This window comes from Entelurus aequoreus, linkage group LG20 (genome assembly GCF_033978785.1).
Source record: "Entelurus aequoreus isolate RoL-2023_Sb linkage group LG20, RoL_Eaeq_v1.1, whole genome shotgun sequence".
Taxonomy (NCBI): domain Eukaryota; kingdom Metazoa; phylum Chordata; class Actinopteri; order Syngnathiformes; family Syngnathidae; genus Entelurus; species Entelurus aequoreus.
This window is the reverse complement of record NC_084750.1, coordinates 4308450-4336211: the sequence shown is the minus strand read 5'-3', so window position 1 is coordinate 4336211 and position 27762 is coordinate 4308450. Positions and strand designations below refer to the sequence as shown.

At 43.1% G+C, this 27762-nt stretch overlaps 1 protein-coding gene across 6 annotated transcripts; it reads left to right on the top strand.

Annotated features, from left to right (window-relative positions):
- Window positions 1-27717, top strand: pdk4 (pyruvate dehydrogenase kinase, isozyme 4). Of its 6 annotated transcripts, none has more exons than XM_062029241.1 (11): window positions 1-921; window positions 4444-4585; window positions 14861-14932; window positions 19512-19696; window positions 19814-19903; window positions 20099-20176; window positions 21792-21958; window positions 22030-22128; window positions 22213-22326; window positions 24521-24634; window positions 24753-27717. In XM_062029241.1, the coding sequence occupies exons 1-11, from the start codon at window positions 804-806 to the stop codon at window positions 24897-24899; spliced, it is 1326 nt and encodes a 441-aa protein (XP_061885225.1). In that variant the 5' UTR covers window positions 1-803; the 3' UTR covers window positions 24900-27717. The 6 variants fall into 6 exon arrangements, 4 of the variants coding, with proteins under 4 accessions (XP_061885225.1, XP_061885228.1, XP_061885227.1 ...); XM_062029242.1 differs by having other exon boundaries at window positions 3-921; window positions 21882-21958; XM_062029244.1 differs by lacking the exons at window positions 22030-22128; window positions 22213-22326; window positions 24521-24634; window positions 24753-27717 and having other exon boundaries at window positions 21779-21812; window positions 21882-21954.
- The last annotated feature ends 45 nt before the right edge of the window (window positions 27718-27762 follow it).

Genomic DNA, 27762 nt, shown 5'->3' with positions numbered 1-27762 from the left:
GTGACAGAGCCCTCCTCGGGAATTGTTTTTGACATGGCAAACGCAAACTGACATCTACACACATATCAACAAGAAACTGAAAAATAGACCAAAACTGGAAGCCGCAATTTTAAAGACAGGCCCAAACTGAACTTAGTCATTTTAACGACAGAACGACAGACTTGCCTGCGTGATCAACTGTATGTTTGCCTCCACTTTCGTTCGATATGTGCGTAGAGATTTCTGTAGATGTCAGTTATCGTTGGGCCATGTCTAAAATCATTATTGTGTGTGGCTCCAAAGACATTTTAGTCAGGCACTCGGGTACCGTAGTATCCCCGTTTTTACTTTGAAAATAGAAAAACATCTGTGTCGGAATATGAAAAAACATCCGTTCTGGTCTGTTTTTCCTTTTCTTTTTAGTAGGAATTTGAATTAGAATTTTTGTGTTATGAAATGTAAAATGAAAAACAAACCCTTTGTTAGCTGTTGGGTCATTGTGTATTTTGATCATTTAATTTAAAAAACATTACCCTCCGACACGCCCTCGTGTAGCTAAACATGGCGGCCATTGGCCTGAGTTCATGTCAGTCAGTTGTCATCTCCGCCCAACAACACAAACACTTCATTGAGGAGGGTCAAAACATGCGAAAGTGGGCCAGAGGAAACGAAGAGTTTGCCCCTTGCAGCCACATTTAGGGGTCATACTGTGTTAACCAAGATGGCTCTTGTTTTGTGTTCATGCTAGCTAATTAGTAGCAAACTGGGGGAAGGAGAGCGAGTCACTTGAGCGCTGACAGCTGGGCTCCTAAAGGACAGCAAACATGAAGTTCGCGCAGTTGTTGATGAAAAACATCTCGGCGGCCAACATCCCCAAGCAAGTAGAGAGGTTTTCCAAGTTCTCTCCCTCGCCTTTGTCAATGAAGCAATTCCTCGACTTTGGTAAGTGCAGTTATTCTTTTACACAAGCTCTTTCATTCAGTCAACAATTAAACAGCCCCTGTTCATTTCAGTGCTGGTTAGCACTACTGTACATGGATATGGAGGTTAATTTGTCTATTTTTGCTTTTTTTTTTTACACTGACTTGATATAAGTAAAAATTTTTGTGTTTGAATTTATTTAGTTATGACGGCAATTTCATTTAGTCAAAATGTGCGTGATTGAAAATAAAATTTGATCAAATATATTGTGTAAAAATTGATTTTTAAAATTCAGTGTACAAAAATGCAGTGCGACGCTATAATTTATATTAACAAAATAAACATCAATATTTTTCACAATTAAAAATAAGGATGGGTGATATGGCGTAAAACAGGGGTGTCCAAACATTTTCCTGCAATGGGGGGTCACTTTGATACATTTTGTGCATTAACGATACTCAATTTGCTACGTTCTCCTTTTTCTTCGACAGCAAGTATTATTACTCACTGCAGACTTCATGAGAGCCAACAAACATGATAAAACATCACTTGCTGTCATTAGGATGCCGACTGCTAGGATGTCCATATATTCCTCTTTAGATGAAGAATCCCTGCCAAGAAAATGCGGGTGGAACCAAGCGTCTTTTCCTGTCTTTCTCGCCATTTCCATTTAAATTGGATGCCAAAGTTAACCAACTTTTCGGATCATGTCCTCAGCCTTCTACTATCCAGGCGAGAGGCATGATTTATGAGCTACAATAAACTTTCACATATTTAAAAGTTAAAGTTAAAGTACCACTGATAGTGACACACACACTAGGTGTGGTGAAATTACTCTCTGCATTTGACCCATCCCCTTGTTCCACCCCCTGGGAGGTGAGGGGAGCAGTGAGCAGCAGCGGTGGCCGAGCTCGGGAATCATTTTGCTGATTTAATCCCCAATTCCAACCCTTGATGTTGAGTGCCAAGCAGGGAGGTAATGGGTCTAATTTCTATAGTCTTTGGTATGACTCGGCCAGGGTTTGAACTCACGACCTACCAATCTCAGGGCGGACATTCTAACCACAAGGCCTCTTTGGAGGCGAGAAAGCAGCTGCCACAAGTTAGTGAGCTTGGTGTGACAATGCGCTGCTCAAAACCATTTGTCTGTGTCATTGCTTATGATAACAACATCACTGATAACTTGATTAATACAGTCGTGGTCCAAAGTTTACATACACTTGTATGTAAACATAATGGTATGGCGGTCTTGAGTTTCCAATAATTTCTACAACTCTTATTATTTTGTGATAGAGCGATTGGAGCACATACTTGTTTGTCACAAAAAACATTCATAAAGTTTGGTTCTTTTATGAATTTATTATGTGTCTACTGAAAATGTGACCAAATCTGCTGGGTCAAAAGTATACATACAGCAACATACATTATCAATTTTGGTGATGTAGAAAAGTTACAATCAAATCAGATTAGCTTCATGACATGGCCTCTTAACTTTGCGAGTGATGATGATTGACAACACCCGTTGACTTCTCTGAGCCAAATTTAAATAGGGCTCATGTGATGCAGTCATTAGACTCGGTTACAAACGCGACAATGGGAAAGTCAAAGGAAATCAGCACAGATCTGAAAAAAATAATCATTGATTTAAACAAGTCAGGAAAGTCACTTGGAACCATTTCAAAGCAGCTTAAGGTCCCAAGAGAAACTGTGCAGACAATTGTTCGTAAGTATAAAGTGCATGGCTCAGTTTTGTCACTGCCACGATCAGGAAGAAAACGCAAGCTATCACCTGCTGCTGAGAGAAAATTGGTCAGAATGATCAAGAGTCAACCGAGAACCCCCAAAAAGCAGTCTGCAATGAATTGGAAGCTGCTGGAACACAGGTGTCAGTGTCCACAGTCAAGCGTGTTTTGCTTCGTCATGGACTGAGAGGCTACCATGCTTGAAGGAAGCCCTTTCTCCAGAAGCGACACCTTAAGCCTCGTCTAAAGTTTGCTGCTGATCACATGGACAAAGATAAGACCTTCTGGAGGAAAGTTCTGTGGTCAGATGAAACAAAAATGTAGCTGTTTGGCCACAATACCCAGCAATATGTTTGGAGGAGAAAACGTGAGGTCTTTAATCCCAGGAGCACCAACCTACCGTCAAGCATGGTGGTGGTAGTATTATGCTCTGGGCCTGTTTTGCTGCCAATGGAACTGGTGCTTTACAGAGAGTAAATGGGACATTGAAAAAGAAGGATTACCTCCAAATTCTTCAGGAAAACCTAAAATCATCAGCCCGGAGGTTAGGTTGGGTCTTCAGCGCAGTTGGGTGTTCCAACAGGAGAATGACCCCAAACACACGTCAAAAGTGGTAAAGGAATGGCTAAATCAGGCTAGAATTAAGGTTTTAGAATGGCCTTCCAAAAGTCCTGACTTAAACCCCGTTGAGAACATGTGGACAATGCTGAAGAAACAAGTCCATGTCAGAAAACCAACAAATTTAGCTGAACTGCAACAATTTTGTCAAGAGGAGTGGTCAAAAATTCTACCAGAAGCTTGTGGATGGCTACCCAAAGCGCCTTATTGCAGTGAAACTTGCCAAGGGACATGTAACTAAATATTAACATTGCTGTATGTATACTTTTGACCCAGCAGATTTGGTCACATTTTCAGTAGACCCCTAATAAATTGATAAAAGAACCAAAGTTCATTAATGTTTTTTGTGACAAACAAGTATGTGCTCCAATAACTCTCTCACAAAAAATAAGAGTTGTAGAAATGATTGGAAACTCAAGACAGCCATGACAATATGTTATTTACAAGTGTATGTCAACTTTTGACCACGACTGTATATATTCAAGTCACCAAACGTAAGTTGAGTATTTTTGGCGCTTTTGTAATGTTTATTTAGAGGACCTTATGTGCGAAATTCAGACTTTTAATGACGAGTTACAATGCATTAAAAAATAAATGTCTTCTTGTCTCTCAGAAGGATCGTGAATGATGGGCAAAATTCCCACCAAAAAAGTGCAGTTCACCTTTTAATTTTCCAGAAGTGGGTCTTAAGTTTTGTAGCAACACATTTTTCTGCACTGATTTTTTTCTGCAATTAATTTTTTTACACTGATTTTTTTTACTGTGAATTCTTTTTACACAGAATTTGTACACGCTGAATTCTAAAACACTGTATTTTATCAAACTACATTTGTCAGCATAATTTGATGTAAAAATTAAATGCAATTCACAAAATGTAAACGCAATAATGTCAGTGATTTTTGTAAAGAAGACCCAAATGAATCACCTCCATATATGGACATTGTTATTACAGCAACTAAAATGTTGTTGACATAACATGAATAAAACCCATCTTACTGATTCAGCTAAAAAAAAAAAAAAGGTGCTTTTGGTATTTTGTACTGTTCCCATCAAGAGTTGCAGAATACAGTTTCTCATCTGGACTTAATAGATTGGCCAAACCAATGACTATGGCACCTTGGAACAAGGCTGCTTCATTAAAATAAATTTGCAAAGTGACTTCTTTGTGCCCTTGTGACTCCAGGCTCAGCCAATGCGTGTGAGAAGACCTCCTTTGTGTTCCTGCGGCAGGAGCTCCCTGTCAGGCTGGCTAACATCATGAAGGAAATAGATTTCCTCCCGGACAAGCTCCTCAGCACTCCTTCCCTCAAACTCCTCACCAGTTGGTAGGCTACACTGTCTCTTTTATTCTGCTCCAATGGCTACCAGAGTCACCCTGATCCCCACCTTTAAGGTCAAGAGAGCACTTTTCACACGGCTTGTTTTGCACTTATTTCCCATTGTGCCAATTTAAGGATGATTAACCCTTCTAATGCATGAATGACCTCAGATCAAAGGGACCTCATCTATTGCTTACCTATTGGTACCTCCATCCATCCATTCATCCATCTTCTTCCACTTATCTGAGGTCGGGTCGCGGGGGCAGCAACCTAAGCAGGGAAGCCCAGACTTCCCTCTCCCCAGCCACTTCGTCCAGCTCTTCCCGGGGGATCCCGAGGCGTTCCCAGGCCAGCCGGGAGACATAGTCTTCCCAACGTGTCCTGGGTCTTCCCCGTGGCCTCCTACCGGTCGGACGTGCCCCAAATACCTCCTTAGGGAGGCGTTCGGGTGGCATCCTGACCAGATGCCCGAACCCCCTCATCTGGCTCCTCTCGATGTGGAGTAGCAGCGGCTTTACTTTGAGCTCCCCCCGGATGACAGAGCTTCTCACCCTATCTCTAAGGGAGAGCCCCGCCACCCGGCGGAGGAAACTCATTTCGGCCGCTTGTACCCGTGATCTTGTCCTTTCGGTCATAACCCAAAGCTCATGACCATAGGTGAGGATGGGAACGTAGATCGACCGGTAAATTGAGAGCTTTGCCTTCCGGCTCAGCTCCTTCTTCACCACAACGGATCGATACAGCGTCCGCATTACTGAAGACGCCACACCAATCCGCCTGTCGATCTCACAATCCACTCTTCCCTCACTCATGAACAAGACTCCGAGGTACTTGAACTCCTCCACTTGGGGCAAGATCTCCTTCCCAACCCGGAGATGGCACTCCACCCTTTTCCTGGCGAGAACCATGGACTCGGACTTGGAGGTGCTGATTCTCATCCCAGTCGCTTCACACTCAGCTGCGAACCGATCCAGTGAGAGCTGAAGATCCTGGCCAGATGAAGCCATCAGGACCACATCATCTGCAAAAAGCAGAGACCTAATCCTGCAGCCACCAAACCGGATCCCCTCAACGCCTTGACTGCGCCTAGAAATTCTGTCCATAAAAGTTATGAACAGAATCGGTGACAAAGGGCAGCCTTGGCGGAGTCCAACCCTCATTGGAAACGTGTCCGACTTACTGCCGGCAATGCGGACCAAGCTCTGACACTGATCATACAGGGAGCGGACCACCACAATCAGACAGTCCGATACCCCATACTCTCTGAGCACTCCCCACAGGACTTCCAGAGGGACACGGTCGAATGCCTTCTCCAAGTCCACAAAGTACATGTAGACTGGTTGGGCAAACTCCCATGCACCCTCAAGGACCATGCCGAGAGTATAGAGCTGGTCCACAGTTCCACGACCAGGACAAAAACCACACTGTTCCTCCTGAATCCGAGGTTTGACTATTGGTACCTGTTTTTGTGTATTTGGGATCTGCATAAGAAGATGTGAAATCAAAGCGTGGAGGAACGGCGGAGCAATTTGAGCGTATCACTGCAAGTCTGCACCAAACTGAAGCAGAATGAGTTCAACGCCAGCCAAGAATGTTGAAATAACATCTGAACGCCGGCCATTTATCCATAAAAATATATTGAAAAGCTTCTGATGGCAAGTTTGACGCCAAAGCAGCTTGAAGGAGATACCATATAACAGTGTTTTTAACCAACCTCGAGAGAGCCGCCAAAAAATGTATTTTTCTCAGCTGTGGTCCACAAGTTTCTTAAGTGCAAAAACTATGACTAAAGTGGAACACCTGTATTTTCATTTGTACTTTAATTTTATTGACGGTTTATTTAGAAAACATACTGTATATTATTAGTATTAATTGTTAATTTAGTTGGAATGTATTTATTTTAGCAATGTTTAGCCCTAATTATTTTTCATCAGATTTTCTTTAGCGTTATATTTAATTAGTATTCATTTTTGTAATCAGTTTGACTTAAGCCTTGATAATAATCTTTGTGCTTTTATATCATTTGACAAGCTTTATTCTGTCGAACTGTAAGTAGGTTAGATCACTAATTCAGTGGTAATATTTGAGTGGGCCCCTCTGTACTGCATCAGTTGGGCCTCAGGGTCAAAAAGGTTAAGAACTCTTGCTGTAGAAGTCTACTCTCCAGTGTAAATGCTGAACATTATTATTACATTACCTCATGAAACTACTGCAGTAATTAGTAGTGTATTATGGTGTATTGTTTTGATACAACATTTACCATCTAGAAGTTTGTCTTGTTAAAAGGCATGTTACATGTTCAAATTGAGAAAAATTGTTTTCAATTCATTTCATTGGGAGATGTTGATTTGAGATAAAAGTGTTTTGAGTTAAGCGCTCAGTCCCAGAACCAATTAAGCTCTTAAAGGGGTCATATTTTGATTATTTTCTACATGTAAACACTTCCTTGTGGTCTACATAACATGTAAAGGTGGTCAAAATGTTGCATAGATGATGTTTTACAGACCATCCTCAAGACGCTTTCTGGCCGTCTTTTCAGGATGCGTCGTTTTGTGGGCGCTCTTATTTACGTGCCTCAACTTTGACAGCGTCTTCTCCACGTCAGCCATGTTGTAGTTTTTAGCGCTTCCATAGCGAGACTACTGACAGATATAAGTTATAACTATACACTATATACAATCAAAGTTCAATAAAGATTCAATATAGATTAATAAATAGATAAAAACTAACTAAATATCGACCCAGCGATGTCCAAACCTACTGGTGGATAGTGCCGCCCCATTCTGTCACGTGGGGGCACTATCCACCAATCAGGTCACGTGGGGGCACTATCCACCAATCAGGTCACTTGTGGGCACTATCCACCATTAAGGTCACGTGTGGGCACTATCCACCATTAAGGTCACGTGGGTTCACTATCCACCATTGAGGTCACGTGGGGGCACTATCCACCATTGAGGTCACGTGGGGGCACTATCCACCAATCAGGTCACTTGTGGGCACTATCCACCATTAAGGTCACATGTGGGCACTATCCACCATTAAGGTCACGTGGGTTCACTATCCACCATTGAGGTCACGTGGGGGCACTATCCACCAATCAGATCACGTGGGTTCGCGATCCACCATTGAGGTCTTGTGGGGGCAAAGCACTTTGGTACATTTCGACCATATATGGACATATCTGCTGACGTCACACTTGGGGGAAAAAGTCACAAAGTGTGCAAATTCCAAACGTTTGGATGAAGTGTGAAAGAAGGCAAGACTGTTAGATCAATATCTCCACCATGACTTCATGCTTTGATTTCACATTTTCGGGACTTCTGCAGATCCCAAATCCACAAAGAGTAGTTTCTTTTGCATAACAGGTGCCCTTGAAGTGGAGGTGCTCCTGTACTACTTTGCTGTAAACATGCAAAATGAAAGTTGCTGCGATCATGCGGTTCTTGTTTTGTTGCCCTTTAGACAGGCAGGTTTCTACCTGCATGTTTGCAGCTGCACATACAGGTGATGATTCATACACAGGGAACACCCACACTAAGTCTCATTATACAATATTCTTCTTATTCTTCTCCAAGTTTCATATGTAGCCTTTCACCATCGTTGCTCAACCAACCTGGCTGCCATTACCTAAAATGTCTTATCAGGGGTGTGGCTTCGCAGCAAACTGCCTGATCTACAAAAGTTTGTAATTGATCAATAATATTTCCCAAAGTGTAGAGGAATTCAGATTTTTTTCCCGGAAGTGCATGCCGGAATCCATTTTGAAGGGCGAGCGTCATGGTTCACAATAGCGCTACATGTAATATTTCCCAACTATTCAGTGGAAAATAGCATTGCAGCAGCTGTGATAGGATGAAGAAATACTGCCAGTCATTAGATAAGAAGTCCCTGCGTCATTATGAGGAGCAAACAACCCTAATTGGATGCAAGGATCCATACAAGATGGACAAGTCTGAGTGGAGTAGAGACCACGACATCTTCCCTACCTGGACTTTGTGAACTACTTCATTGTTCGACCCAGCCCATTTTACACCTTGAAAGACTTTCACAATGATAAGAGTCAAGAAACCTATTGCGGCTTTGTTTGTGAATGTTTTATCTGTATGAACCCAGTGGACATCAAGCCAGGCTGGAGTCATGCACACCCTGGATAATCACTGATAACCAATCTAAGGTCATGTCAGTACACTGGGACTGTAAAGCAGGATTGGGAGAATACTGTTCTCACGTCGCTTCACTTGTCTTTTACGTGGAGGCTCCAGTCTGCATGAGACAGGTGATTCATCAATAAGTCATCAATACAACTACCCATCAAAATTCTTCCACCAAGCACACCAAGTTCATGCAAATGTGACATTCATTTTGACCTACACCTGAAATGATCCCAACAAACACGAAGTCTCGGTTGATTGTAGCAATTAATCAATCTATACTCTCCTTCGCCGTTAACTCTTCCTTTCAGCCGCTTCTGTTTGTCCAGAAATCCGATAATTAAATGTGATACAAGCAAGTTTTATTCCTTCCAGCTCTATTGTGGCAGTTGACAATGGATGAATATTACAGAATACATTACAATTAGTGTTTCACTAACTTCTGCCCTCCATCCATCCATCCATCTTCTTCCGCTTATCCGAGGTCGGGTCGCGGGGGCATCAGCCTAAGCAGGGAAGCCCAGACTTTCCTCTCCCCAGCCACTTCGTCCAGCTCTTCCCGGGGGATCTGGAGGCGTTCCCAGGCCAGCCGGGAGACATAGTCTTCCCAACGTGTCCTGGGTCTTCCCCGTGGCCTCCTACTGGTCGGACATGCCCTAAACACCTCCCTAGGGAGGTGTTCGGGTGGCATCCTGACCAGATGCCCGAACCACCTGATCTGGCTCCTCTCAATGTGGAGGAGCAGCGGCTTTACTTTGAGCTCCTCCCGGATGGCAGAGGCAGAGCTTCTCACACTATCTCTAAGGGAAAGCCCAGCCACCTGGCGGAAGAAACTCATTTCGGCCGCTTGTACCCGAGATCTTGTCCTTTCGGTCATAACCCAAAGCTCATGACCATAGGTGAGGATGGGAACGTAGATCGACCGGTAAATTGAGAGCTTTGCCTTCCGGCTCAGCTCCTTCTTCTCCACAAGGGATCGATACAGCGTCTGCATTACTGAAGACGGCGCACCGATCCGTCTGTCGATCTGACGATCCACTCTACCCCCACTCGTGAACAAGACTCTGAGGTACTTGAACTCCTCCACTTCGGGCAGAGTCTCCTCCCCAACCCGGAGATGGCACTCCACCCTTTTCCAGGCGAGAACCATGGACTCGGACTTGAAGGTGCTGATTCTCATCCCAGTCGCTTCACACTCGACTGTTAACCGATCCAGTGAGAGCTGAAGATCCTGGCCTGATGAAGCCACCAGGACAACATCATCTGCAAAAAGCAGAGACCTAATCCTGCAGCCACCAAACCGGACAGTCAGGCCCCTCAACGGCCTGACTGTGCCTAGAAATTCTGTCCATAAAAGTTATGAACTACCCCAGGGCAGCTGTGGCTACGAAAGTAGCTTACCACCACTAGGTGTGAATGAATGATGGGTTTTTAACATGTAAAGCGACTTTGGGTACTTAGAAAAGCGCTATATAAATCCCAGGTATTATTATTATTATTATTATTATGAACTGAATTGGTGACAAAGGAAACGTGTCCAACTTACTGCCGTCCAACTTACTGCCTGCAATGCTGATCAAGCATTGACACTGATCGTACAGGGAGCGGACTGCCACAATCAGACAGTCTGATAACCCATACTCTGAGCACTCCCCACAGGACCTCCTGAGGGACACGGTCGAATGCCTTCTCCAAGTCCACAAAGCACATGTAGACTGGTTGGGCAAACTCCCATGCACCCTCAAGGACCCTGCCGAGAGTATAGAGTTGGTCCACAGTTCCACGACCAGGACGAAAACCACTTTGTTCCTCCTGAATCCGAGGTTCGACTATCCGGGGTAGCCTCCTCTCCAGTACACCTGAATAGACCTTACCAGGAAGGCTGAGGAGTGTGATCCCACATCAGTTGGAACACACCCTCCGGTCCCCTTCTTAAAGAGAGGAACCACCACCCCGGTCTGCCAATCCAGAGGTACCGCCCCCGATGTCCATGCAATGTTGCAGAGTCTTGTCAACCAAGAAAACCCCACAGCATCCAGAGCCTTAAGGAACTCCGGGCGGATCTCATCCACCCCTGGGGCCTTGCCACCGAGGAGCTTTTTAACTACCTCAGCAACCTCAGCCCTAGAAATAGGAGAGCCCACCACAGGTTCCCCAAGCACTGCTTCCTCATGTGTTGGTGGGATTGAGGAGGTCTTCGAAGTATTCCCTCCACCGATCCACAACATCCGCAGTCGAGGTTAGCAGATCACCATCCTCACCATACACGGTGCTGACAGTGCAATGCTTCCCCTTCCTGAGGCGGTGGATGGTGGGCCAGAATCGCTTTGAAGCCATCCGGAAGTCGTTTTCCATGGCTTACCCAAACTCCTCCCATGTCCGAGTTTTTGCCTCCGCGACCGCTGAAGCCGCACATCGCTTGGCCTGTCGGTACCTGTCCGCTGCCTCCGGAGTCCCATGAGCCAAAAAGACCCGATATGACTTTCTTCAGCTTGACGGCATCCCTCGCCGCTGGTGTCCACCAGTAGGTTCTAGGATTACCGCCACGACAGGCACCAATTACCTTGTGGCCACAGCTCCAATCAGCCGCCTCGACAATAGAGGCACGGAACATGTCCAGCGCCTCCCTCTTGACATGTTCAAAGTTCTTCTGGAGGTGGGATATGAAACTCTCTCTAACAGGAGACTCTGCTAGACGTTCCCAGCAGACCCTCACAATGTGTTTGGGCCTGCCAGGTCTGTCCGGTATCCTTCCCCACCATCGCAGCCAACTCACCACCAGGTGGTGATCGGTAGAACACTCCGCCCCTCTCTTCACCCAAGTGTCCAAAACGTGAGGGCGCAAATCCAATGACACAACTACAAAGTCGATCATGGAACTGCGGACTAGGGTGTCCTGGTGCCAAGTGCACATATGGACACCTTTATTTTTGAACATGGTGTTTGTTATGGACAATCTGAGACGAGCACAAAAGTCCAATAACAAAACACCACTCAAGTTCAGATCCGGGCGGCCATTCTTCCCAATCACATCTCTCCAGGTTTCACTGTCATTGCCAACATGAGCGTTGAAGTTCCCCAGTAGGACAAGGGAATCACCCGGGGGAGCACTTTCTAGTACTCCCTCGAGTGTATCCAAAAAGGGGGGGGGGGGTACTCTGAACTACTGTTTGGTGCGTAAGTACAAACAACAGTCAGGACCCGTCCCCCCCCAACCGAAGGCGGAGGGAAGCTACCCTCTCGTCCACTGGGTTGAACTCCAACATGCAGGCTTTGAGCCGGGGGGCAACAAGAATTGCTACCCCAGCTCGTCGCCTCTCACTCCGTGCAACGCCAGTGTGGAAGAGAGTCCAGCCCCTCTCTAGAGAACTGGTTCCAGAGCCTTTGCTGTGCTTCGAAGTGAGTCTGACTATATCCAGCCGGAACCTCTCCACCTCGTGCACTAGCTCAGGCTCCTTCCCCCCAGCGAGGTGACATTACACGTCCCAAGAGCTAGCTTATGTAGCCGAGGATCGGACCGCCAAGTGCCCTGCCTTCGGCATGCCGCCCAGCTCACATCGCACCCAACCTCTATGGCCCCTCCCATGAGTGGTGAGCCCATTGGAGGGAAGACCCACGTTGCCTCTGCGGGCTGTGCCCGTCCGGGTCCCATGGGGACAGGCCCGGCCACCAGGCGCTCGCCATCGTGCCCCAACTCCGGGTCTGGCTCCAGAGGGGTGCCCCGGTGACCCGCTTCCGGACAAGGGAAAACTGAGTGTCGGTTCTTGTACAAACCCCGTTTCCATATGAGTTGGGAAATTGTGTTAGATGTAAATATAAACGGAATACAATGATTTGCAAATCATTTTCAACCCATAATCAGTTGAATATGCTACAAAGACAACATATTTGATGTTCAAACTGATAAACATTTTTTTTTTTTGCAAATAATCATTAACTTTAGAATTTGATACCAGCAACACGTGACAAAGAAGTTGGGAAAGGTGGCAATAAATACTGATAAAGTTGAGGAATGCTCATCAAACACTTATTTGGAACATCCCACAGGTGAACAGGCAAATTGGGAACAGGTGGGTGCCATGATTGGGTATAAAAGTAGATTCCATGAAATGCTCAGTCATTCACAAACAAGGATGGGGCGAGAGTCACCACTTTGTCAACAAATGCGTGAGCAAATTGTTGAAAAGTTTAAGAAAAACCTTTCTCAACCAGCTATTGCAAGGAATTTAGGGATTTCACCATCTACGGTCCGTAATATCATCAAAGGGTTCAGAGAATCTGGAGAAATCACTGCACGTAAGCAGCTAAGCCCGTAACCTTCGATCCTTCAGGCTGTACTGCATCAACAAGCAACATCAGTGTGTAAAGGATATCACCACATGGGCTCAGGAACACTTCAGAAACCCACTGTCAGTAACTACAGTTGGTCGCTACATCTGTAAGTGCAAGTTAAAACTCTCTTATGCAAGGCGAAAACCGTTTATCAACAACACCCAGAAACGCCGTCGGCTTCGCTGGGCCTGAGCTCATCTAAGATGGACTGATACAAAGTGGAAAAGTGTTCTGTGGTCTGACGAGTCCACATTTCAAATTGTTTTTGGAAACTGTGGACGTCGTGTCCTCCGGACCAAAGAGGAAAAGAACCATCCGGATTGTTATAGGCGCACAGTTGAAAAGCCAGCATCCGTGATGGTATGGGGGTGTATTAGTGCCCAAGACATGGGTAACTTACACATCTGTGAAGGCGCCATTAATGCTGAAAGGTACATACAGGTTTTGGAGCAACATATGTTGCCATCCAAGCAACTTTACCATGGACGCCCCTGCTTATGTCAGCAAGACAATGCCAAGCCACGTGTTACATCAACGTGGCTTCATAGTAAAAGAGTGCGGGTATTAGACTGGCCTGCCTGTAGTCCAGACCTGTCTCCCATTGAAAATGTGTGGCACATTATGAAGCCTAAAATACCACAACGGAGACCCCCGGACTGTTGAACAACTTAAGCTGTACATTAAGCAAGAATGGAAAGAATTCCACCTGAGAAGCTTAAAAAATGTGTCTCCTCAGTTCCCAAACGTTTGCTGAGTGTTGTTAAAAGGAAAGGCCATGTAACACAGTGGTGAACATGCCCTCTCCCAACTACTTTGGCACGTGTTGCAGCCATGAAATTCTAAGTTAATTATTATTTGAAAAAAACAACAAGTTTATGAGTTTGAACATCAAATATCTTGTCTTTGTAGTGCATTCAATTGAATATGGGTTGAAAAGGATTTGCAAATCATTGTATTCTGTTTATATTTACATCTAACACAATTTCCCAACTCATATGGAAACAGGGTTTGTATTTCCATAGAAGTCTTCGATCTGCTCTTTGTCTGATCCCTCACCTAGGACCTGTTTGTCTTGGGACACCCTACCAGGGGGCATAGAAGCCCCCGGACAACATACCTCCTAGGGTCATTGGGACACGCAAACTCCTCTACCACGATAAGGTGGCAGCTCAGAGAGGCTTCCGCTCTTCAATATGGATTGTGGGAAATTTAAATAAATCCAAACCCCTCTATTGAGGGCTCACTCCAAAGTGGTTTTACCCCAACCAACAACATTTGTTTCTTGTTGCGGGTGAGGCGTGTCTGACTGCAGTTATGTTTTTGTTTTATTTTGCACGCTGAAGATGCTAAACAGTGCTTGACATTTCCTAGAATTATGCCACAGAAATGACTATAACATAACAGTTCCGTAACACACATGACCCCAGTATGATGCTTTTTTTCCTGTCACGTGAAGTCACTCCACAAGAAAGGTCAGCTCCCCTCCCCCACGCACGTCTCATATCTATATTTGGCACACGTGCCCGCTGTGCTGCTCCAGAGTCCTTGTTGCCGCACAGTCACATGCTAATGGGCTGCAGGTGATGAGTGTATGTGCCCAACGGCAGCAAATGGAGAAGTTGAGGTCAGTTGCTGGTGACTGCATGTCACCTTTCACCTACTTTCTCCAGCACTGAAGTCTTTGGCCCGCACGTGGCATGTGTTCAAACAAGGAAATCGCTTTGAATGAAGAACTACGTCTCAAGCGTTATCAATACAAACAATCAGATTGATGTTTTCTGTCTGCTTCCCGCAGGTATTCGCAGAGTTTGTTGGAGCTTATAGAGTTTTTAGAGAAGGATCCAGACGACAAGGACGTCCTGACTAAGTAAGAAATTCCCCCCCACACGAAGAAAAACAAGATTCCTGGTTTGTAAAAAGTGGAAGGAGTTTAGTTACACTGTTAGTGGATGACACTTGACTTGTGGAAACAGCTCATATACTTGGTTCATGTCAGATAGGGTTATGTCACACAATACATACAATCCTACAGCTTGACCGTGGTAAACAAAGGTCTGCAAAAAAAGGTTTTAGTATTCAATTAAATATTTTCATAGATTAGCCAAAAATCTGTTGACAACCTTCCAAATATGTTTTTTAATTAATCCGCAAAATAACAGCCATTTAGTCATCTTTACACTCGTTTCACATACATACCGTAGCCTTCAGTGTGTTCTATGGTAGATTACAGTAGTCACTGGCGGTGTCATGGCGATGATCATCACCCGGCCACTACAACATGGCCACGAGGTGGAAAAATCTCCTCCCCTCCCGAGTAATTCCTCAAAGTTAGACCTGGGAGTCCATGTGCAGAAACCACGGGATTAAGTTGTTTGATCCAATTGGCAATCGCAGCTACGATCATTAGCATTATTGTTAACATTGGGTGTTGTTAGCAATACGTGTCTTGCATTCAGGGCTGTGCAGTGCTAGCCTTTTACTTGCATTTTTGCGACTAAAAGTAGGTCTTGTGAGTGTTTGGAATCATAACCATAATAATGTTTATTGTGTGTATGTCCTATAATAATGTGTATTGTGTGTATGTCCTATAATTATGTTTATTGTGTGTAGGCCCTATAATAATGTTTATTGTGTGTGTGTCCTATAATCATGTTTATTGTGTGTGTGTCCTATAATTATGTTTGTGTATATGTCCTATAATAATGTTTATTGTGTGTATGTCCTATAATCATGTTTGTGTGTATGTCCTATAATATTGTTCATTGTGTGTATGTCCTATGTTTATTGTGTGTATGTCTTATAATAATGTTTATTGTGTGTAGGTCTTACAATGTTTGTTGTGTGCATGTCCTATAATCATGTTTATTGTGTGCATGTCCTATGATCATGTTTATTGTGTGCATGTCCTATAATAATGTTTATTGTTAAAGGTCAATTGTTTACCTGTCTAAACATGTCCTCTTGAACCAGGGCACTTTATTTCACATTTTGTTCTTTTGTGTCCTTGTTAGCTAAAACATTGAGGGTGGGCTAAATGTTTTTTTTTAAAAAGACTGAAGATTATATTTCACTTTTCTAATATTATTTTCAAAGTTTTTTCATATCTCAAAACACCTCTTAAGTTGGGATCCTCTTACTCAAAACCTACTTTTCTTGTGTTGGTACCTGTTTTTGTGTATTTGGGATCCCCATCAGTCCCACAAATGTGAAATCAGGACATGATGGGGATATTTAGTTACGTCAACAAATATTTCCATGTATGAGTTAGTTTATGGGTTAAACTATATTGACTATATTTTGATCTACAAACCCCGTTTCCATATGAGTTGGGAAATTGTGTTAGATGTAAATATAAACGGAATACAATGCCAGTCTAGTACCCGCACTCTTTTACTATGAAGCCACGTTGATGTAACACGTGGCTTGGCATTGTCTTGATGAATTAAGCACGGGCGTCCATGGTAACGTTGCTTGGATGGCAACATATGTTGCTCCAAAACCTGTATGTACCTTTCAGCATTAATGGCGCCTTCACAGATGTGTAAGTTACCCATGTCTTGGGCACGATACACCCCCATACCATCACACATGCTGGTTTTTCAACTTTGCGCCTATAGCAATCCGGATGGTTCTTTTCCTCTTTGGTCCGGAGGACACGACGTCCACAGTTTCCAAAAACAATTTGAAATGTGGACTCGTCAGACCACAGAACACTTTTCCACTTTGTATCAGTCCATCTTAGATGAGCTCAGGCCCAGCGAAGCCGACTGCGTTTCTGGGTGTTGTTGATAAACGGTTTTCGCCTTGCATAGGAGAGTTTTAAAGGCCTACTGAAACCCACTACTACCGACCACGCAGTCTGATAGTTTATATATCAATGATGAAATCTTAACATTGCAACACATGCCAATACGGCCGGGTTAACTTATAAAGTGCAATTTTAAATTTCCCGCTAAACTTCCGGTTGAAAATGTCTATGTATGATGACGTGAATGTCCATTTCTCGTTCTCGACTCTCATTTTCAAGAGGATATAGTATCCGAGGTGGTTTAAAATACAAATCTGTGATCCACAATAGAAAAAGGAGAGAGTGTGGAATCCAATGAGCCAGCTTGTACCTAAGTTACGGTCAGAGTGAAAAAAGATATGTCTTGCACTGCATTCTAGTCCTTCACCTTAACGTTCCTCATCCACGAATCTTTCATCCTCGCTCAAATTAATGGGGTAATCGTCGCTTTCTCGGTCCGAATCGCTCTCGCTGCATTTAAAACAATGGGGAAATGTGAGGAGCCTTTCAACCGTTGACGTCACGCTACTTCCGGTACAGGCAAGGCTTTTTTTACCAGCGACCAAAAGTTGCAACTTTATCGTTGATGTTCTCTACTAAATCCTTTCAGCAAAAATATGGCAATATCGCGAAATGATCAAGTATGATACATAGAATGGATCTGCTATCCCCGTTTAAATAAAAAAAATCATTTCAGTAGGCCTTTAACTTGCACTTACAGATGTAGCGACCAACTGTAGTTACTGACAGTGGGTTTCTGAAGTGTTCTTGAGCCCATGTGGTGATATCCTTTACACACTGATGTCGCTTGTTGATGCAGTACAGCCTGAGGGATCGAAGGTCACGGGCTTAGCTGCTTACGTGCAGTGATTTCTCCAGATTCTCTGAACCCTTTGATGATATTACGGACCGTAGATGATGAAATCCCTAAATTCCTTGCAATAGCTGGTTGAGAAAGGTTTTTCTTAAACTGTTCAACAATTTGCTCACGCATTTGTTGACAAAGTGGTGACTCTCGCCCCATCCTTGTTTGTGAATGACTGAGCATTTCATGGAATCTACTTTTATACCCAATCATGGGTATAAAATCCCAATTTGCTGTTCACCTGTGGGATGTTCCAAATAAGTGTTTGATGAGTATTCCTCAACTTTATCAGTATTTATTGTTACCTTTCCCAACTTCTTTGTCACGTGTTGCTGGCATCAAATTCTAAAGTTAATGATTATTTGCAAAAAAAAAAATGTTTAAAAGTTTGAACATCATATATGTTGTCTTTGTAGCATATTCAACTGAATATGGGTTGAAAATGATTTGCAAATCATTGTATTCCGTTTATATTTACATATAACACAATTTCCCAACTCATATGGAAACGGGGTTTGTATATGGCCCAGCCCTACACTCGTGTTAGCGACAGTGCTGGAACACTTTAGGGATGTTCTCTGTGTTTGAGTGTTAAAGTAGGCCTTATGATGGCATTGTGTTTATATGTATGTACATGTGTACCTTGTTTGAGTGTTAATAAGGGAATTGTGATATTTAGGACATTTTATATTGCCACTTAATCTTTTCGGTGTTACATAGAATGTTCTGTGCTACTAATTGTTTTCATTTAGTAGCATCGGTGCTACAAGTGGGAAAAGCTAGGCGTACAGCCCTGCGTTGTCATCCCACATGGCTCAAGCCAAAACTGTGTCTTTGATAGTTGATAGCAATCTTGTTAGCCTGAAGTCCTGCGCCAAGTCCGATGCTCTGGCTCATTGTTGTCTCTTGATAACGGCCACGTCAAAGTCTCACCAATGTGGAGATGTGTTACTGATGAAGCAGGAGTTGAAGATGAAGTGCATCAAAAAGTAGATTTTTGCAGTGAAGTAGCCCCAAGATTAGCCGCCTGTTGCGGAAACGGAATCCCGCTTGGTGAATATTTTTATCACTCGCCACAATATAATAAATACAACACAAATACTGCAAACTATAATACCTAATTTAACACGTTATTTAGGCCAAAAAACATCTAGAATATAATTTAAAAAAATTATGTACCTGTATATATCGGTGTTTTCAAACATGAATTTTCCCGTCATAATATCACTTCTGCGTTTATTCATTAAATATCAATAAAAATATGATGTAAATAAAAAATGTATTGAACATTAACCCTTAGCCGCAGGTACTCGCTGTTCCTCTTGCCTAAACGCCACACTGAGCTGCAGACGGGGAGACCATCAGAGGCACCCAAACAAGCTCGCTCGTTGGCTAACCGTCTGGCTTATTTGTTATCGCCTCCATTGCCTCTCCAAGCCACAACGTTGCTGCTCATCATATTTGGATGATTACAATCCCACCACTGTTATTTCCAACTAGTTGTAGTTGTAGAATATTTATTAGTCGCAAGCGAGAAGGTATATTTTGTCAACGGAGGTCCCTACAGTGGAAGTATATTCATATATGTGCGTGTATGTGTCAAACAGAGATCAAATGTCAAGGTCAAATATAGTGGAAAAATGCTCCCAATTGCAGGAAATAGAGTCTTGATTTTCATGTGTCTTTTGGGGTTTGTGCTGATAGAAATGTTGCTCTTTTTTCCCTAAAGGGCGCTCACGTGTTTAGGATGATCGATTTTCTCTAACAATAGATCCTTCATGTCTTTGTCCTCAGCTTCACACAGAATCTGATCACAATCCGCAATCGGCACAACAATGTGGTGCCCACAATGGCTCAGGGCGTGGTGGAGTACAAGGAGGCCTTTGGCGTGGACCCCGTGACCAACCAGAATGTCCAGTATTTCCTCGACCGCTTCTACATGAGCCGCATCTCCACGCGCATGCTCATGAACCAGCACAGTCAGTATAGCACTCGGTGATTATCAGTGACTTCATCATCACCTTAGATTAGGCTAGACATTGGGACTTTAAATATCAAATAAACTGATATGTTTGTTGACTTCAATCTTTTCTTAGCATTAATCTTCGACGGCAGCGTGAACCCGGCTCACCCCAAGCATATTGGCAGCATTGACCCCACCTGTGACGTGGTAGAGGTTGTAAAAGGTAATAATTGATGGATGTCTCCACAGACACACACTGCATGTGTGTTGTTTGGACAGATTAGCATATTTACAGTGGGCATACAGGGTTGACTGAGGACATGGACAGGTCAGTTTGGGTGCTTAATCAGTTCACTTAAAGATGAAAAATATGTGTGCTAGTGGAAAACTATTTTAGTTTTGTGTTTCTTCCACATAGATGCCTATGAAACGTCAAAGATGCTGTGTGAGCAGTATTATCTGACCTCCCCTGACATGGAGATCACACAAGTCAATTGTAAGTCTGCAATACCTTTTTTATTGTAAAGCTGCCACATGTTCTTAGGTGTCTTCTTCATTAAAAACATGCTTCTAATATTTAGCTCAAGTAGGGATGATAACAGCTTGAGAACTTCCGATGGTTAGTATTCCCGTTTGAAAATAAAATGATTGAAGAACTGTAGATAAACTCACAAACATGAAAACAAGATACATTATCATCTTTACCCTTTAAGAATTGTCACACCCCAATCTAAACATACATAAACACTTTGCTGTCTGAGCAACTACGACATTCAATTGTACATGTTGAACCTGCAAGCTGTGCCCTCTCAAAACAGTGATGGAGAGTTACAAGACGAGGTGTTTTACAGAGGTATTTTCACGCTGCGTTCAAGGACCGCTGAACAGAGTATATCATAAGTCATACAAGATTGTATTTGTCACACACTTTTTATTTAAATAAATCTTAAAGTGCTACAGTACAAACCCATATTTAAAACCAGCGGTCCCCAAACTACTTTACGCCCGAGTGCAGCTGGAATAGGCTCCACTCCCTGCAACATGGAGAGACAAACTGTAGAAAAATAGATGGATGGATTGAGGATGTATCAAGTAGCTTTTTAGTTTACTCATATTTGAACATTTTTGTGGATGATGTCCCGCTATGCGGTGCGACCAGACCGGCTGGATTTGTGTCGCCTTGGAAAGGATAGTGGCGCTCTTCGCTTTGCAGAACGCAGACTTTCTTACCACCACCAAATAAGTCATGTTTTGGCCTGGGCTTGTTTGTATGTCAGCAACATAACTCAAGTAGTTTGGACAAATTTAATGTTCACAAAACAGTTCCTTTTATCGCAACGAGTACCAACACACTTCACTTCCTGCTTTCAGGGTTCGGCGCCCACATCAGGATTCTGGGAAATGTAGTTTAATTACAGAGCCAATGCTAAAACTCCACTCACCAAGATTTGGTTTGATACCGCCACCCGTCATGGTATTATTGAGAGGACTTTGAAATGAAGCAGGCTGTAAGAAACACAGAACATGCTGAACAGTGGCTCTTCTAACAGAGCCTATTGAAGTTATATTTTAGTTTGTAGATTTCAGTGTGTACTTTGTGAGCACATTGATAATAACTGATTATTTTGGTCACCATTACCAAGATATGAAATGTTAATTTCGTTACATCCCGACCTCCAAGGTAACCAAAAATATTAGCCCACCACTAATAATAGCAATAATGTATCATTTAGGGATCCAGCCGTTATCGGCCAGGCAGATTATCGGCGCTGATATTTGGCATTTTAAAATATGTCGGCATCAGCCTTTTTTAAAATATTGATCAAGAATAGTAATATTTATTACTATCATTTCAAATGTAAGAATCCTCCAACATGCTGTCTCCAGCATTGTCCCGCCCATGGCGCCATCTGATTAGTTAAAATCAGAAGCCAAGATATTTTGCGTTCGTTACACACACCACGCACAGGTAAGAGGCAGAGCCAATCAGAGGCTAAGGTCAGGAAACTCTCAGGACATTGTAACCAGTCCTTTACATGTGACAAGTGGCTAGTACAAAGGGATGATGTCTACATGAAAGGTCCAATCTCTTTGACAGTTCTTGTATGCAGGTGTACCTAATGTAACAGCCAGTGAGTGGCACATGTATGGATGGAAGAATGGCATCACTCCCCATGATGATGTTTCTCAATGTTGCACAGCCAAAAACCCCGAGCAGCCCCTCCACATTGTCTACGTGCCTTCACACCTCTACCACATGCTGTTTGAGCTCTTCAAGGTACAGTCCACTATAACAATGTTTGCTATTGCCACGCCCACCACCTCTCTTTGTCGTCTTCCTTTGATTAGAACGCAATGCGAGCGACGGTAGAAACCCACGAGTCAAGTCTGGTTTTGCCGGCCGTCAAAGTGCGAGTCTCACTGGGCACTGAGGACCTGACTATCAAGGTGGATGAGTTGAAACGTTATGGCACGCCAGATAAATGTTTGGCTGCTTGAAAAACCGTGTGTTGTTCCCAACTGTGTGCTTAGATGTCTGACAGGGGAGGAGGAGTCCCTCTGAGGAAGATTGAGCGTCTCTTCAGCTACATGTACTCCACAGCTCCCAGTCCTGTGCACTTGGACAACGCTCGCAACGCTCCCCTGGTGAGACTTGGCTAGCCTTTGTTGTGGAGGGCATGACACAGCGCTTGTTTGCTTCTCAAACCTCAGCATTGTGCTAAAGTACAAGCTGCAGTCTGCAAAGCACTACCTTACTATTCAACAGCCTGTCCAAACTTTTGCAATGACAAATTATATTCTTTGTTTTCATTTTCAAAACCAATACAATATCAAGATTTGTTTCTACCTTTTGGGCTTCCCTCAAGTTTAGTCCTGCGGACCTGGAAGGTAAAAAAATATCTCAACTTCAGCTCAATCTGTTGATTTAAAGTATTATATTTTTAATGTTTTATGTTCTTTTTTTGTGACAGAAAACCCTGTTTTTAAGGTCAAAAACAAAATATACAACACCGAACCGAATCACTTCATGAACTGATTCGTTCCTTTCTCAGTTCAGTTGAGCTCCGCCGCGACCATGCCGGTATGAGTGGAACTGGCGCATTCTGTGACTCACTGAACCCTCGACGTCGGCGAACGACACAGCCAATGAGAGGGCGGGGGGAGGGACTGAGCGAACGATTCGTTCACCGCGGATTAACGACATGAATCACTCAGTGAACGACAACGCTCTCGCTCTCTGCTCTGCGGGGGCGGGGGGTAAAGTGTAGGGCAGGCTGTTTTGAGAAGATTTAAAATAAAAATAATAACTAATGTATGTACACATACATAGGCTATTATTTACACAGTTATTGTAACACAAATACATTTCTCCTTGGGGATCAATTCTGATTCATATTATTATTATTATTATTATTATTATTATTATTATTATTATTATCCATTCTACTGCAACTGTTGTTGTTGATGTTGTTTAGTAGCTATCATCATTATAATAATGCTGATTTGCAATTAAACTACTGCTGCTGCAGAAGTGATTCGGTTCACGTACTGAACTGCGGCCACAGTGTGGCGCTGTGTCAGTCACTGATTCTAGTGATTCGTACAGTCAAAAGAACTGCAGAAGTGATTCAATTCACGTACTGAACTGCGGCCACAGTGTGGCGCTGTGTCAGTCACTGATTCTAGTGATTCAGTACAGTCAAAAGAACTGCCGATCCCATGAAAACAAGCCACATGAAAACAAACACACGTCCCCATTATCTCAACACATAATGTTATGAGAGTAGACTACTAGTCTACTAGCAGTCTACTGGCGGGGGGTAAAGTGTAGGGCAGGCTGTTTTGAGAAGATTTAAAATAAAAATAATAACTAATGTATGTACACATACATAGGCTATTATTTACACAGTTATTGTAACAAAAATAAATTTCTCCTTGGGGATCAATTCTGATTCATATTATTATTATTATTATTATTATTATTATTATCCCTTCTACTGCAACTGTTGTTGTTGTTAGATTAACGCGAGTCCCTACGCAGTGCGTGGGGACTCGCGTTCACCCTATTTGCTGCTTCTCCCGCGAATGTCTGCACTGTACTGTACTACGTACTGTACTAAGGGGCGCCCCCTTAGTGTTGTGTCGTTCGCGAACGTGATTCAGGGAGGGGCGGTAGTGTTGTGTGGGCGCCTATTTGCTGCTTCTCCCGCGAATGTCTGCACTGTGCTGTACTACGCACGTCCCCCCCCCCCCCCCCCTCCTATTTTTTTATTTTGGGGGGGGGGGTGATTCGGTGAACGCATTTTTTGAACGAATCATTTTAAGGATCTGATTCTAGTGATTCAGTACAGTCAAAAGAACTGCCGATCCCATCACTATTTAACGCTCGAATCTCGAGAGCAACTTCAGATCTAGCCGTTGATTATCAGTTTTAATTAATTTTATGTTTGTTCAATGTCCTTTTTGTCACAGAAAACTTTTTTTTATGGCAAACTCACAAAATATGCAAGATTTTTCCACACAACAATTTCAAATTGAAATATTGTATGTGAAGTAATGTAAACCTGGAATTGGTCAATATTCATAACAACATTGATTTTTGAGAGATTATTCTTTTTGAACAATGACGGTTTTAAAGAAAAAAAACGCCTGCATGGCAGCTTTGTGTTATTCGAGTCAACATTGCAACATTTTCTTGTCACATTTCACCTGTTTGCTCTTTTATTCCACGTGTTAATGTTTTTTTGTACGAGAATTTTCCGACTGTGCCGCGGGCCACACTTTGGACACCCCTATTACGTGTAAACACAGGAGGGCTGTTGTCTCCTTCCTCCCCCAGGCTGGGTTCGGTTACGGCCTCCCTATCTCCCGCCTGTACGCCAAGTATTTCCAAGGAGACCTGCAGCTCTACTCGATGGAGGGCTACGGAACGTCAGCTGTCATTTACTTGAAGGTGACAGCAGCACGAGCCACGTCCAAAATAACCAGCAGCTGGTCAAGCTGCCAAGGAACACCAGTCGTACTGGAGGTGCCCTTTTGTCAGCGCTCTCTTATGTTGGACTCTTTCACAGGCCCTGTCCTCAGAGTCAGTGGAGAGGCTGCCCGTGTTCAACAAGTCGGCCTTGCGCCACTACCGGGCCACCACAGAGGCGGACGACTGGTGCATGCCCAGCAAGGAACCAAAGAAACTGGGCAGAAGCCAGTGGACGCACTCCTAAAAGACGGAAAGAGGTCGTGGGGGAAATGATGGTTTGGAAAGAAACACGTCTGGCCAGTTGCGATCACAAGATAACAGAATGCCACATGTTCTTGACACCATGAGATTGACAATTTGCTGCTGTCAATTTGGGCTTCTTAAATTATCCTCACCCCATGAAACTAGCAGACTAGCTGTGTCGAATTGGGCTTTTTTAATGGGAAGAACATCAGAAATTGAGTTATCTATGACCACATCAATTTAAAACGTGGACACAAGTTTTATAAATAATATTGTGTTAAAGGTGCTATTTGTAAAATCCACTAGAATTCTCAACTTAGTAGAACAAATCACGTGAAATGTTGTCGTGAAGGCAACATTTATTTTTTTAATGACAGTTTTAATGGAAATGACTCGTGCTTCATTGCAACAGTTTTTTCTGCTATAAGGGACCGACCGCTACCAGCTAGCATTTTACATGTAGCATCTTTAATGAATACCTACCGTAGCTAGCACTTCCTACTGGTTGGGAGCAACAATTCCCAGAGGAAATGGCTGTTTTCATTTTAGAAGAAGACATATTATTGTATTATTAGAATATGTTCTTACATCTGGCTTCATACAAAGTGCTTCCTGTCACATGATCGATCACCCAGCTATTGAATGTTGCCAGCAAAAAGCCTGTTCCAAACAGAACAACCCCTGCAGTACTTCATGATGCCAGTGAGCTTTTTATTGACCTTTATCTGCTCACTCACTAGTTGTCATGTGTTTGCTGCTCATATAATTCAGCTGCTTATTGTGGCCCAAATACTGTAAAGAACAAGCACTCAAAGACATTTCAGGTATTATACATTTCAACTAGAAAACAAATATTGCAGTTTCTTTAAGAACAAAATATTACTGCAATATTCGGTAGATACAAACTCTGATGAACTGCGGTCGTGCCATATTTGAGTATTTTAACTTTTGAAGAATATTAGCAAGTAGGATGCGTCCCAACTATATGCTTGATGAATGTTCATTTCCAAATGGAAAAACTCGATGTGCTTATCTGTAATGTGTATGAATGTATTAGTGTACAAACCCCGTTTCCATATGAGTTGGGAAATTGTGTTAGATGTAAATATAAACAGAATACAATGATTTACGAATCATTTTCAACCCATATTCAGTTGAATATGCTACAAAGACAACATGTTTGATGTTCAAACTGATAAACTTTTTTTTTTTGTGCAAATAATCATTAACTTTAGAATTTGATGCCAGCAACACGTGACAAAGAAGTTGGGAATGGTGGCAATAAATACAAATAAAGTTGAGGAATGCTCTTTAAACACTTATTTGGAACATCCCACAGGTGAACAGGCAAATTGGGAACAGGTGGGTGACATGATTGGGTATAAAAGTAGATTCCATGAAATGCTCAGTCATTCACAAACAAGGATGGGGCGAGAGTCACCACTTTGTCAACTAATGCGTGAGCAAACTGTTGAACAGTTTAAGAAAAACCTTTCTCAACCAGCTATTGCAAGGAATTTAGGGATTTCACCATCTACGGTCCGTAATATCATCAAAGGGTTCAGAGAATCTGGAGAAATCACTGCACGTAAGCAGCTAAGCCCGTGACCTTCGATCCCTCAGGCTGTACTGCATCAACAAGCGACATCAGTGTGTAAATGATATCACCACATGGGCTCAGGAACACTTCAGAAACCCACTGTTAGTAACTACAGTTGGTCGCGACATCTGTAAGTGCAAGTTAAAACCCTCCTATGCAAGGCGAAAACTGTTTATCAACAACACCCAGAAACGCTGTCGGCTACGCTGGGTTTGAGCCCATCTAAGATGGACTGATACAAAGTGGAAAAGTGTTCTGTGGTCTGACGAGTCCACATTTCCAATTTGTTTTTGGAAACTGTGGACGTTGTGTCCTCAGGACCAAAGAGGAAAAGAACCATCCGGATTGTTATAGGCGCAAAGTTGAAAAGCCAGCATCTGTGATGGTATGGGGGTGTATTAGTGCCCAAGACACGGGTAACTTACACATCTGTGAAGGTGCCATTAATGCTGAAAGGTACATACAGGTTTTGAAGCAACATATGTTGCCATCCAAGCAACGTTACCATGGACACCCCGGCTTATTTCAGCAAGACAATGCCAAGCCACGTGTTACATCAACGTGGCTTCATAGTAAAAGAGTGTGGGTACTAGACTGGCCTGCTTGTAGTCCAGACCTGTCTCCCATTGAAAATGTGTGGCGCATTATGAAGCCTAAAATACCACAACGGAGACCCCCGGTCTGTTGAACAACTTAAGCTGTACATCAAGCAAGATTGGGAAATAATTCCACCTGAGAAGCTTAAAAAATGTGTCTCCTCAGTTCCCAAACGTTTACTGAGTGTTGTTAAAAGGAAAGGCCATGTAACACAGGGGTGAACATGCCCTTTCCCAAATACTTTGGCACGTGTTGCAGCCATGCAATTCTAAATTAATTATTATTTGCAAAAAAAAAAAAAAAAAGTTTATGAGTTTGAACATCAAATATCTTGTCTTTGTAGTGCATTCAATTGAATATGGGTTGAAAAGGATTTGCAAATCATTGTATTCCGTTTCTATTTACATCTAACACAATTTCCCAACTTATATGGAAACAGGGTTTGTATTTGCACTAGAATGTTATATTATTTTTGCATGAACACTTTCCTGCAATAGCAACGAAAATGTGCTATCTTTACAGCAAACCACCTTTAGAACTAAGATTCAAAGATGCTGACGAACAATACAGTAGATCCCTTTACATTACATATTATACAAGCTGCATTGATGGGTGTAAAGCAGGGGTCACCAACGCGGTGCCCGCGGGCACCAGGTCGCCCATAAGG

What these genes read in the sequence shown, in the direction of transcription:
- pdk4 (XM_062029241.1), top strand. Translation starts at nt 804, where the DNA reads ATGAAGTTCGCGCAGTTGTTGATGAAAAACATCTCGGCGGCCAACATC. An exon ending in CGTGGTAGAGGTTGTAAAAG is followed by an intron (nt 19,904 to 20,098) that starts GTAATAATTGAT and finishes TCTTCCACATAG; the next exon opens with ATGCCTATGAAACGTCAAAG. An exon ending in TGCTGTTTGAGCTCTTCAAG is followed by an intron (nt 21,959 to 22,029) that starts GTACAGTCCACT and finishes TCCTTTGATTAG; the next exon opens with AACGCAATGCGAGCGACGGT.